Source organism: Halichoerus grypus, chromosome 2, assembly GCF_964656455.1.
Source record: "Halichoerus grypus chromosome 2, mHalGry1.hap1.1, whole genome shotgun sequence".
NCBI lineage: Eukaryota > Metazoa > Chordata > Mammalia > Carnivora > Phocidae > Halichoerus > Halichoerus grypus.
The window spans coordinates 123507030-123520706 of NC_135713.1; the positions used below are offsets into that span (position 1 = coordinate 123507030).

At 50.1% G+C, this 13677-nt stretch overlaps 1 protein-coding gene across 2 annotated transcripts in view; it reads left to right on the forward strand.

Annotated features, from left to right (window-relative positions):
* MACROH2A1 (macroH2A.1 histone) overlaps positions 1 to 13677 on the forward strand; it is a 57138-nt gene that overhangs the window by 8135 nt on the left and 35326 nt on the right. For both annotated transcript variants that reach the window (XM_078067493.1, XM_078067494.1), the window contains exon 2: positions 2012 to 2216. In XM_078067493.1, coding sequence (XP_077923619.1) covers positions 2045 to 2216 — 172 coding nt within the window. In that variant the 5' untranslated portion in view covers positions 2012 to 2044. The remainder of the gene's footprint in view (positions 1 to 2011; positions 2217 to 13677) is intronic.

A 13677-nucleotide genomic window follows, 5' to 3' on the forward strand; every position in this document is an offset into this window, starting at 1 on the left:
CTGTTTGCAGGGAACCTTTCAAAATGGAGCTCATCACAGCAAGAAATGGAGCCATTTAATTGTTCCAGAGAAACTCAGGCCCTTCTGGGGCTCTCTTTAGCACTCAGTGATCAATTCAGACTTGGTGCCCCTTGATGAGAAATAGAAGGTTCTCATCATAATTGTCTGTAGCTACCCCACCCCCACCCCCCAACATCTGTCCAGAGCCACCTTAATTCTGTTAGAGTGCCCAAGAATTCTGCTGTCTGCTGTTCTGGCCATCTGTGTCAGGCAGACAACTGAGAAGATCTTAGGGGTCGCACTGATGTTAGGTACGGACCACGGTGTGTTCCAAATACAGGGTTGGGCGTCAGAGTAACAAGGACTCCTAACTCTGTGGCCCCTGCTGGCATAGAGGCATGGCCTGTTGGAGCTGGAGTGGCCCACACACCACACAGCCTGACCTCAGTGTACCAGTAAATGGCAGTCCTGCCCATTTGGTTTAGTGGTTGAGCATAGATGTCCGCCAGGAAATGCTTGCATGGTGCCCAAGGATAGGCCTCAGCCTCTTCACAACCCCTCTCCTAGCGCCCTCACTGCTTTTCATGATGATCATTTAAATGACTGTAGGGTTATTTCTTCTCTCTCTTCCTCACCAGCTCTGGGAGAACAGGGATCCCATTTGCCTTGTGCCCTGCTGTCCCCGTTCCCCAGCCTAGCTCCTGAAGTGAATGCATGAATGAGAACTTGAATGTTCTCAGCAAACATTTGAGACCTTGAATGCTTTTAGCACACATGTAGACCTTAGTGGTGCCCTGCCAGGAGTACAGCCAGGGGCGGCCCTCTGAGAGCCTGCACTCTGATGGGAGAGACGGGGGCATGTGCACATCATTGTGGCATGAAGTGCAAGGGGGCCCAGAGGATGGAGTAGCTGTATCTGAGCACTCAGGGAAGGGTTGGCAGAGGGCAGAACACAAGTGTGAGGGATCGTGGTGGTCCTGGCTGAAGGGCCCAGCCCCTGCAGGGGAGGCCATTTGCAGGAGCTGTGTGTGACTCCCCCTGTGTCCGAGTTTGGACCACCGGAGGTATGGGGTGAAGCTGGATGGATGTGCCAGGCCTAGATTTCTGAGGCATTGCATGACAGGCCACGGGTGTTGATTTTTCTTGGGAACTGTGGCAGCCAGGGAAAACTTTCAGACCAGGGCAGTTGAGTATTCAGACTTGTATGTACTACCCTCGGAGGCCAGGTGGATTGGAGAGTAGGGCCCATGGTGGGGAGACCTCCTCAGGAGATGTTTGAGATCATTTGGTTAATGATGACCTGGATTCAGTCACAGTTGGGGTGGACAGGAGAGGCCTTCCAAGAGTTGATGGAGATGGAGCATCCTCTGGACTTGAGTGGCATTTTGGATGGGGATGGGGAGGAAGAGCAGGGAAAGACGAGCACTTCTCTGTCTTCTCTAAGGACAGGCCCAGCTAGTGGACTGGAAGTGTTCTGAGGGCCTGTGATTGCGGCCCAGCTATCTGCTGAACTCCTGTGAGCTGTTCTTGCCCCCCAACAGAGAAAGGATCGTGAGGTAGAGACGCTGCTTTCATCAGAGGGCCTAGGTATCAGGCTTTACATCATCCTGGGGGCAGGGGACATAGTTTTCTTTCATGAAGGCTTCAGCCCATATATCCGCCCTGGTCTCAAGGGTATGAAAATGCAATTGTTAAACAAGTGTATAGGACGTAGTCAAGAAATCCCATTTTCTTTTACATCATGTGGCATAAAGGCAAGGCACTTAAGAGCACTCATTGTCAGAGTAACGTTTAAGTGCAGGTGGCCGCTAAAATTGATGTTATGGTATAAAACGTGAAGAGCATCGCTGTTCTCTTTTTAGGGGCCGAAGCGCTCCAGCGGAGTGCATCAGCTGGGCTCGGAGGACTCAGTGGCTGCAGGCGGTGGCATTTCTTCTAGGGGCCAGAGAGTGCGGGGAAGCGGGGGGACCCCGTCCCAGGATCCTGACGTCTGTGCCTCTTGCCTCCACAGTGTGCTTACTGATTCACCTCCAGGGCCACCGCCATGTCAAGCCGGGGTGGGAAGAAGAAGTCCACCAAAACCTCCCGGTCCGCCAAGGCGGGAGTCATCTTCCCCGTGGGGCGGATGCTGCGCTACATCAAGAAGGGCCACCCCAAGTACAGGATTGGAGTGGGGGCGCCCGTGTACATGGCCGCCGTCCTGGAGTACCTGACAGGTGAGTAGGTCCGAGTCCCCCAAGGACACCACTGGACTCACTTCGTGGCGGTTCGGACACTTTCCAGGGACTGATCTGATCTGTGTGGTTTCTTTTATTTTGAAACTTTTCAAAACCTGCAGAGAAGTGACAGGAGTAGTACAACGAACATTTTTACCCAGGTGCCCCGGTTGTTGACATTCTGCCCCATTGGCTTTTTCTCCCCCAACCTGGGTGTGTATGTGCGTGTGCATAGGTGTGCACGTTTATACATTTATTTTTGGCTGTTATATAGTCCATTTAGAAATTTCTTTAATCTCCCAGTATTGGTCTTTATAGTTTTTTTGGTTTTCTTTCCTGATCCAGCATCCATTTCAGGATCCTGCATTTCCTTTAGTTGCCAGATTTCTTTAGTCTTATTTAAGTTAAAACAATTCCTCTGGTTAGTTTTTGGTTGTTTTTTTTTTTTTTTAATTTTTAAAAACTCTTCCATGATATGGACATTTTTGAAGAGTGCATCCAGTTGTGTTGTGGAATGTCCTGCAGTCTGGGTTGGTCCTATGCTTGGATTTGGGTTAAACGTTTTGGCAGGGGGATTGCCTAAGCGCCGTTGCGTCCTTGTCTAGTATCATGCCAGGAGGCACGTGATGTGGGTTTGTCCTGCCACTGGTGATTCACTTGGGTCATATGGTTGAGGTGGTGTCTGCTGGATTTCTGCACAGCCTTCACCCAGTGGCTTTGGCATTCCTGGATGATCCTACCCGAATCTGTTACTACTATAGTGGTTACAAAAGAGTGATTTTTCTACTTCTGTCATCTCTTCTGCCTGTATTAGTTGGCACTTTTCTGTAAAGAACTTACTTTCCGTCTGCCCTTTCCCTCTTTCTGTTTTTTGTACTCGAAATGTTACTTCATGGACTTCTTTAATTTAATGGGTTATACACTATGACGTCATTATTCAGTACTCTGTTCACATTATCTCACGTTTGACCTTTAAGCCGGTTCTGCTGTCCTTTGTGATGGCCTCTTCCATTCTTACACATTTTCTTGCTTTCCCCCACAACGAGGTGTTCTAGTCTCACCCTGAATTTCCCTAGCCCCAATCTCGAAATCAGCTCTCTCTCTCGGGGTGGGAGGGTGGTCCTTTTCGTGAAAATAACCTTACTGGTCTCACTGGTGGCTCCATGGCCACTGTGGGAACCCATCTGGGCAGGGATGTCACCCCCATTTGTAGTGACGAGAAAACCAGCCTAAAAGCATAGGAGAACTTGCCTGGGGTGGCATATGGCTGGTAGGGAGTAGAGAAGGGACCCAGATCCTTCTGGGCTGTTGTAACGCTTTTACCTCTTAGTGCTCCATGCACCTCAGGGTATGTGGCAGGAAGGGCCCCCTCCATTCTTGCAGCCAGACAGGGAGACTCAGCAAGACAAGGTGCCTCTTCTGAAGTGGTAATAGGCAGCAGGAGAGCTGGATCACTTCTTGCTCTCCTGTCTCTCAGTGAGGCAAGACCAAGGGTTCCTCCATAAAGAACACTGTCATGAGGGACATGAAGTTGTTGTATTCTTTTGAAAGCACCTAGGCACGAGAAGTCATCAGTGGGTTATAGTTGGGAGGCATTTCCACTTCTGGGACATTTAACCCCCTGCTTGTCAGAGACTCTTAGAGGTGTAGCATGAACTAGGCATGATTCTTCTCCTTCTACAGATGAGGAACCAGAGGCCCAGAGCTTATGACACACCCAGGAAAGCCATGTAGAACATTGGCAGTTGGGAGAAGTTACTAGATAGGAAGCGGAGGACATTGCTTCATTCTGGCTTGCCAGTTTACATGCTGTGTGACCTAGAGTGATTCGCTTAACCTCTCTGGGCCCCAATATCCTTACAACTCAAATGTTGACAACAGCCCATGCTCCACCAACTCCAGGCTGCTGTGACACCCAAAGGGCTTTCTTTGAGCATGATGGGGAAGCGGATGTGCTGGGCATACCCAGTCAGGCTGTGATTCCTGGTTCCCGAATGCCCTGATGTCCTTGTCACTGGGATGTCCACTACCATTAGGTCAAGTACCACATCAGTTTCATTTCTTCCATCAAGTTTCTGTTTTTTAGTTTGCAGGGTGTGGGGTGGGGGTGAGGGGATACCATCGCTCCAACATATCTGAGGCAGTTACTGTGTGTGGCACACAGAAAAGCTGGACGTTTTCCTCGTCTGTGCCTGGCTGGCTCTGGAGCTGAGCACAGTGCTCATGAGTTTGAGGTCAGCGGGCCCATGCTCATGGACTTGGACTCTGTTTGCACCCACGCCCATTGTGCCTCTCCCCAGCTCTCCTGGGTGTATGGGAGTGGTCACGGAGGGGCGTGGGGGTGGTCGGGGCACTCGTCACCAGTGCCGGCCGGTAGCTCAAGGCAAGTTTTTGCTCAGCTGTCAGCCATGTTAACCCCTGTGTATTAAGAATAATATATATTTTTCCGTTCTACCAAGTTCTTCCAGCAGAGCTGTAGTTGGCCGAATCCGAGCCGTTTTGTCCGTGGGCATGCAGTGCTGTCATTGGCTTGCCCATTGCCCTGTGCCTGCCCCCACCGTGGTGCCCGGCCCACCTGACGGACACTTCGGGAGACATCCTGAGACATGAGTGCTGTGCTCAGTCACTGTCGTGGTCACCTGTGCCCTGTTGCCAGATGGGGTGGTAGCTGGGCTCGGGGGCCATATCCAGTGAAAACACTGCTCCATCCCACCCCTCAGAACAGCGCTGTGAGCCCATACTGACCGACCAGCCCTATGCACCTTGGGCTGGGATGTGACAGCATGTGACTATTTGGAAGTTCTGAGTGTTTGCCCACTCAGAACTTTGGTTTTGTTCCACGAGTGAGAAGGAAAGGTGGACAGCCCCTCTTTCTGCTCTGCTCTTTGATTTTGCTTCCCTGAAGACACTTTCTCATTCGTTCCACAAACTGTTGAGCACCTGCCGTGTACCAGGCACCATGCTAGGCTCTGTACGAGAACGTGGGCGAGATTGCAGCAGAAATGGTCTCTGTTCTGTGCCGCTCGTGGGCTAGGCTGGGAGAAAGAGCCAACCAACCCAGATGGTTACTGCCCGTGACGGACGCCATGGAGAGCATGAGCCGGCCAAAGCAGTGGCCCGGACGCCGGGGCTCCTGGAAAGGACCTGGCTCAGGAAGGCTTCTGTGAGGAGGAGCTCTCGGCCGCGGCCTGGCGAAGGAGGTGGGGCCCGTCAGCCCCGTGAGAGCTGTCAGTGGGGCTGTGCCAGCCACACACCTGCGCTCCAGGAGCCGGCTGGGTGCCAGCCTTACCCCAGAGCTCGGGGAAGATGGGCAACAAGGGAGAAGCCCAGGCGCCAGCCCTCGAGCAGCTCAGGGCCTCGACAAGGATGTGGCGCAGACATGGTGCTGAAGCGTGAGGCGTGTGAGCCAAGTCCCAGCCGTTCAGCAGGTCCTCACTGAACATGTATCTGGTCCTGGGCTAGAAGCCCGAGCAAGACCTTTCCTCCCCCCAGGGAGCTTTCTGTCCAGGGACAGGGACAGGCAAGAAGCAGGCGGTGCTGTAGGTTTGTGTTAGGCCGAGGAGGCTTGTGACCCAAAGGCCCCCGCTTGTCTTGCTGTCACCCGAACGGCCCCGTAGAGGGACTGTGTTCAGACTCTTACAGGTGGTGCACAGAGCTGCAGGCCCGGTGATGGAGGTGTGCCGCCTGATGCCCTTCGACGTGGCTGGGCCAGGCCTCTGCCTTCAGCAGGCCCCAGCGGAGAGATGAGGGGCCTGGAGGAGGTTGCTAATGGGACAGCTGAGCTACCAGGGTCCTGCTGGGGCTAGGTGGCTGCAGAGCAGGGAGCTGACATTTCCTCGGTGGCCAGCCCTAGGGACCAGATGGGATGCCATGATATTCAGTGGCTGTCACGGAGACGCAGTAGAGCTGGGTGGTGAAGATGTGGACCTAGGTGTCCACAATTTCATAATTGTGGCCTTGGGCCAGTCACTCACATTTCTGGGCTGTGGTTTGATTACCTGTACAATGGGGCTAGTAGTGACTGTCCCGCAGGGTTATAGACGCTGCAGTGAGGGGACGCAGGGCAAGGGCTCATCCCACATGCACACAGTGTAAGTGCCTCAATCTAACCCTTAGCAGTGGGGTTAAGGCAGAGAGAGGAGGAAGTCCCTAGTAGCCCTCTTCTGGCGGCTGAGGTTACTTTCCTTGGGAGTGGTGACGGGGGCGGTCACTGCCCACTCGTGCATGTCATCCTTCAGCGGCCCAGAGCCCACCGAGCCTCGCCGGCACCTGGAGAATGCCTCGGCGGCTTCAGCTCCTCCTCTCCCTCGTTTGTTTCAAGCGGCACTTAATTCCTCCTCCTAAAGCCTGTACCAGCCTCAGCACCAAGGTGTCCTGTTACCAAACTCTTCTGTCTGTTGTTGGTGGCCCCTTCTATCCTGAGCACCTGGCACATGCATGGACAGCTTCTTGAAGGATGTTTCAGTTAGCCAGGAGCTGAGCATGCCAGAGCTGAGGCCGCACCAGCATTAAGAGTGTCTGAGTCAACAGGGGCCCTTCAGGCCAGAGGCCATCAGAGCCCAGTGACACCCCTCCTCCCCACCCCCACCATGCAGAGCATGTTTTCAGGGGTGAGGGACCACAGGGTTCTCCTCCTTACGGCCTGCTCCAGGCTAGAGTAGATGTGGGGAGGAGGTTGTAGCCTTGCATCTTGCTCTGAAATGTGAATTTGGCCTCTGTTTCTCCTCTTGGGTCCAGAGCCCAATCACCTGCCATACTTAAGAGGAAAAGACAACATCTGGAACAAGCTTGGGCCTGGCCACCAGACAGCTCCTTCCCCAAATCTGCCTGCGCCTGGCTCTGCCTCCCAGCTGGCCTCTCTCTGGAGCTCTTCCCAGGGAATGTGATGCTGTCCACGCGTCCTCTCAGTGGCCAGGACCAGCTGGGCCTTGCTCCATTCTGCACCAGGAGGATTGACTGCACCCAAAGCATTTAGCCAGCATTCATACCAACCCCGCGACACATGGTAGGTGGAAGTGTTACCGCATGGAAACTGAGGCAGTCAGGGCAGCCCCTGCCCAGCCATCATCTTCGCCCCCATGGTACTGTGGTACTTGTCCCTTCCCTGACATCTAAATGATAACATTTAAGGGAAAAGGGAACTTGACTTGAGTCAGGTTGGAATCTGTCCCCTGCGCCCAGGCAGGGCATAGATGTGAGACATGAGATGAGCAACATATGGTATGGCTTTTGCCCCAGTGAAATGTCCATTCATGTTGGGGACATACCAGCCCAGAGACCAATAAAGGAATAGGGCAGACAAAGGGGGAAGTTAAAGGTGCTTGAGTCCTACAGTTGGGAGGAGGGGTGGTAACTGAAAAGTGTGCGGAAGAGCAGAGAGCAAGCACCCTTGTGATTTGTTGGTCTCTTTTTTTTTAGATTTCATTTATTTATTTATTTTAGAGAGAGAGAGAGAGAGCACAAGGTGGGGGTGAGGAGCAGAAGGGGAGGGAGAGGGTGGAAGAAAGAATCGCAAGTGGACTCCATACTGAGCACGGAGCCTCACATGGGGCTCGATCTCAGGACCCTGAGATCATGACCTGAGCCGAGATCGTGACCTGAGCCGAAATCAAGAGTCGGGTGTTTAAGCAACCGAGCCACCCAGGCATCCCTGATTTGTTGGTCTTAAGTCATGGTCAAGGCACTGTGGGTCAGCATTGTTCTGTGTTTAGCAGAACCTAAGTGTATGATGAAATTTAGGAGGTATTCCACCAAAAAACACAGCTCGGTGGCTGAGATAGGGAGACGGCTAGATTCACATCCTCTCTTTTGAGATGGATACGTGAATAACCTCAGATGAGTTTCTCAGGGAAGGAATTTGTTTTAGTTTGGGAACCACCAAGAAGTAGCTGTGTTTACTGTGGGACTCTTGAACATGTTGGTGTCACTGTGAATCCCCACGGGAAGGAACTGTGATCAATAGTGGTTCCCAAACTTTTATCACGAAAGTCCTTTAAGGAACACCTTAAAACACCTTGCACAGTGCAGTGTAGGGGACCCTGGTACGGCTTACACCCATGACAAACAGCACTGTGAGGCAGGCTACGTGAAGAAGCAGAACCAGAAGCTTCCGCCAAGAGCAGGCTTTGGTTTTTGTGCCATTGAGATGCAAAGCTTGGCTCTGAGGGGCCGACGCACAGAAGGTGCGTCAACATTCGCTAGGTGCTGTGGTGTCTCGGGAAGCCCCTACCACGTGTTTTACTAAGCTGAGTTGCTCAGGTATTAACTCGGGGACGGCCTACCAGACCCCAGGCCCTGTGCCAGACACTCAGGTGCCAGACAAAAATCCCTGCCCAGAGAACTGACTTCCTGGAAAAGAAGCACCTTTGAGCCATTTTGCCCAACTCCGGAGAGAGCAGGCCTGGCCCCTGTTCATCAAATCCAAAAAGATGTGCAGTGACATCTTTTTTTTGGTGCAGAAACCCTATCCCATAGCCTGATCACAAACCTTATTCTACCAACTTAACCTCCTAGTACTTATGCTTGTTTGCAAAAATCCAATCCACTCTCAGAGGGTTTCTGAACATTAGGGAGGATGGAAAGCTCTCAAGACTGAATGTTGATACCTTGTGATAAGTATAGACCCTCCCAAGATAGCCACTGATTTGGGTACCTAAATTGTGATCCATTTAAAAACCCAGTGTTGTAGGATTGCATTTCCACCTCTCACAAGATAAGGCTGTGGCTAGAATTTTTTTTTTCCTGTCTTCTTTGGATCTAATCTACAAAATGATGAAGACCTCTGGATTTTTGTATTCTTTTCTTTTCAGAGAGCGGGGGAGGGAGAGAAAGGGAGAGAGAACAGGAGGGTGGAGGAGGGCCAGAGGGAGAGGGAGAGAGAGTCCCAGTGGACTCTGCGATAAGCACAGAGCCTGACTCAGCGCTCGATCTCATGACCCTGAGATCATGACCTGAGCTGAAACCAAGAGTCAGTCTCCTAACTGAGTGAGCCACCCAGGCACCCCGGATTTTTGTATTCTTAATCCCCTACTCCTTCCATTTTCCCAAGCCCTGCCCCTCCCAGTGCCCATGTTTCACACCTGGTCATCCCTCTCCTGGTCTTGTCAGGGACCAGAGCCTCCCCCTCTTCAAATCAGCACCTGGCACCTTCTCCCGCCAGATGCTCTAATGGGAAGCTGCTGTGGTAAAGTTCACAGGGCCAGCTCCTGACCTGGGGAAAAAACAGGGTCCCCTGGGTGACCTTATGGCCACTTTGCAGACTAAATGGGGCCCGGCCCTTGCGCCTGACTGTGTCTTACAATAAAAGCTCAAGGAAAAGGGATGACTCTTAAGAATATACCTTGCTGTCTGGTTTGGCTGATGAAATGATCATCCTTTCCCCAAGTTTCAGCTTGCTTGATTTCTGATCCATAACTGGGTCAGATGTTGCATATCCCTTTGGTGTTAGGGGTTGGGCTGCACTCCGGCTCCTCCCCGTCTCCTCTAAGTGCGGGAAGGGGAGCCCTCCCCGTCAGCAGCACACCCTGTTACACACTCGTTTCAGCAAACACCCATCGCATTCAGTGTTTCTGGCCTGGGAAAGGACCCAACAAGTTTGGCAGATTGGGGTAGGCAGAACCTGCACCTGGCTCTGTCACTTCCCTGGCCTCTTTACCATTTTCCTATCCAGGACACCTGAGTGTGTCCTGTACTCATACAGCTAAAAATAGGGCAGGAAGAGGAGGACAGTCAGGTTGGCTCCTTGATGCTCCGAGGCCCCCTGAGTTCCTCCTGAGTCTCTGGCTTATTTGCCTCACCACCCCTACCTTAGGCTAACACTTCAGGCCAGGACCCAGCTAGCTCTTGCAAGCACCTTCTTGGGCATTCATGCTGCCCTGGAGCTCTCAGCACCCCACAGTGCTCACTGGTCTGCAGAGCCCTTTACCAGCTTCATATTCCTAAACAAACCATACACACATTCTGACGCATGCGTGCACACACACACACATACGAAAGGGAGGACTAGGGATTTTAATGAGCCAGAGGGCTGCAACTAGAAAAAAGTTGGAAACACTGAAGTTGAAACTAATGTGCTAGATACCCAGTGCATGCAGACACTATTTAAATGGGTATTCCTGTTTCAGGTTATATGAGCAATTTGTGTTTAAAAATGTAAGAAACTAATAATCCCACCGCCCAGAAGTAGCTGCTGGCACTGGATGCCTTTTGTGTGTACGTGCATGAAAGGGAGTTAGAGTTTAGCCCAATTGTTTGTTTTTATTAATATGGGCTATTGATGGTCTTCACTGATAGCCAGCCACAGAAAATCATCACTGCACATCATCTTGCAAAGCAAATTGTGGGGTAATTGGGGAGGGGCTCCCCCCCATGCTTCACGGGCAGTCCTCCTTTTGCCTCCCAGGGGAATAGATGATTCTGGGGCGGGGAGACGTCTGAGGAGTGCTTGAAGAAGCAGTTTATCACAACACTCCTTTGACCTTTCCCTCATCACATGGTGTTGGATGGCCAGCCAGTGAGCAGTCCCAGGTGGCGCAGGCCTCAGGGCTGGAGGAGAGAGCCCGGAAACCGCCAAGGGGACGGGTGGCATTCCCAGAGCTTTGCTGACCCCACCCCAGATGTGGAGGCGGCTGCACAGCGGGGGCGCGCGCACCTGCCGTGGGGCGCAAACACTGAGTTCTTATCTGTCCACCACCCAGTCCTTCCGAAGAGCCCATGAGGGGGTCCACGAGAGCGTCGGCGTGACCTGGGCCCACTTTGTGGAACGGTGGCTCCACTTGCCCTGCTTTCTTGGGGCTGGGGTGTGGACTATGTCACTGGGCTCAGAGAAGGGAAAGGCCTCATTGCTTTCTTTTGCAATCATTTTCTCCCAGTCTATGACTGGTCTTCTTATTCTCTTAACAGTGTCTTTCACGGAGCTGAGGTTTGCGATTGTAATGAAGTCTAGCGTATCATGTTTTGCTCCTTTGGTATTGTATCTAAAGCCTCGTCACCAAACCCGAGGTCATGCAGATTTTCTCCTGTGTTATCTTCTAGGAGTTTTATAGTTTAGTGTTTTACATTTAGATCTGTGATCCATTTTGAGTTAATTTTTGCAAAGGATGTGAGGTCTGTGTCTAGATTCACTTCTTTGCATGTGGATGTCCAGTTGTTCCGTCCTCTCTGTTTCCTTGAAGGCGCTGCATTGCCTGGGAACGCCCAGTGGTCAGGGAGGCTCACTGTTGCTTCATGATTTCCCTGTGAAGGGTCACATGCCACTTTCATTTCTGCCACTGGGGTCTGCAGATGCAGAGGCAAATTCCCTAGCAAGGGTTCTGTTTTCGCTGGGGCCAGTGGAAAAGCCCACAGCAAGACCAAACTTGTTTCTGGATTCAGGCAAGGAAAAAGGTATGCCCCAAACTAAGTGTGCCTCTTTCATCTCAGGCCTTCCATCTGGGATCACTTTACTTGTGACTGAAGTACATCATTTAGAATTTCATTTCGTGAGGTCTTTTGGTGATAAATTTTCTCAGGCTGTGGTTTTGAACATGCTGCTTTTATTTTTATTTTTTTAAGATTTTATTTATTTATTTGAGAGAGAGAGCAGAGCAGGGGAGAGGCAAAAGGAGAGGGAGAAGCAGGCTCCCCGCTGAGCAGGGAGCCCAACGCAGGGCTCGATCCCAGGACCCTGAAGTCATGACCTGAGCCAAAGGCAGATGCTCAACTGACTGAGCCACCCAGGCACCCCTGAACATGCTTCTATCACATCTATAAAGTTTTTAGCTGTTAATTCTTCAGTGTCTCTATTCTAGGCTCTTTCTCCTTATAAAACACAAATTAAACATGTGTTAGCATCTCGTTCTTTTTTCCATATCTGTTCATCTCATTTATAGTTTTCATTTCTGTCTTGCAGAACTTATTTGTGGATAATAATTTCTGCTCTGTCTTCTAGAACTATCTCCCCATTTACTAATTCTCTCTTCAGCTATATCTTATATGCTATTTAATTCAGTCACTGATTTTCTTTTTTTTTTTTTGAGAGAGAATGCTGTACATGCACCTGAGTTGCAGCAGGGAGGGGCAGAGGGAGAGAGAGAGAGAGAGAATCTTAAGCAGGCTCCACACCCAGCATGGAGCCCAACTCAGTGCTCGATCTCCCGACCTTGAGATCATGACCTGAGCCAAAATCAAGAGTCGGACACTCAACTGACTGAGCCACTCAGGTGCCCCCAGTCAATGAGTTTTTTATTTCAGCTTTGAAACTTTTATTTCCCTAGAAGTCCTGTTGGGTTTTTTAAAAATCTGCTTGGTTGTTTTTTATAACTTCTTGTTTTCTCTTCATTTTCAAAATTTTCTTTAACTATATTATACATAATAACATATTTATTTGAATAATTTTTTTTCAGTTTTATTAAGGAATAAATGACACATATAATTGTATATATTAAAAATGTACAACCTGATGATTTGATACCCATATACATTATGGAATAATTAGCAAGTTTATCTGAATAATCCTAATAATGGCAGTCTTTTATCATCTATTTCTGCCAGATTTTGAATTATCATTCAGAAAGTCTACTTCTCTCCGAGATTACAAAGGAATTCCCTCATGCTTTTGCTTAGTATTTTTATGGTTTAATTTAAATTTTTTACATTTTTACTTTGATCCATTTGAAATTAATTCTGATATATAGTGTGAGATAGGGATTGACTTACTTTTGTTCTAGATGGTTACCCAGTTATCTCAACACAATCAGTTGAATATCCCATCTTTTTCCTGGTGATCTGAGATGCTACCTTTACCATACATGAAATTTCTAGATATACTTAGGACTATTTTTGGACTTTATTTTCTGTTTCATTGGTCTGCCTAGTTACATACTTTATGTTTCTCATATCTTGTGGGTCTTTCATTGTCTTTAATTATTTTCTTTAGTAAGTGATGTATACCAATGGCAAAACCCACATCTCCCCACAGGACGTACAGTAAGACTTGCATTTCCCTTCCTGCTCCTTTTCCTACCCAGTTCTCCTCCCAGGAGACAGTGTTATTAGTTTCTTATGTATGTTCTATATCTTTCTAAAGATATTTTTGTTCTCTCTTTTCATTTCAAAATAAATCTTAAAAATGAAATGCCAAGAAATAATGAATCAGGATAATGGGTACATGTGATATGCAGAGACTGACATTTATATTTGAGCCCGAATCTTAGTTGAGAGAATCTGAGGGTTGCTGATCTGCCCCGAACATCTCCCCAGAACCCCCAGCCCTCTCTGCCAACCCTAAGACCTGACTTGAGACTGTGAGGGGAGGCCTGCCTGGACCCTGGGCCCTCAGGGGGCTGCCTTCCCCTGGGATGACTGCTTTATAGTTCACATTGCCTGCCACGGAGCCTGAGCGTTGGCTAATACGTGGAACCAGGCCAGTGCCTTGGAGAACGTGCCTGCACTTCCATCCTCAATCACGGTCTGAATGCTTCAG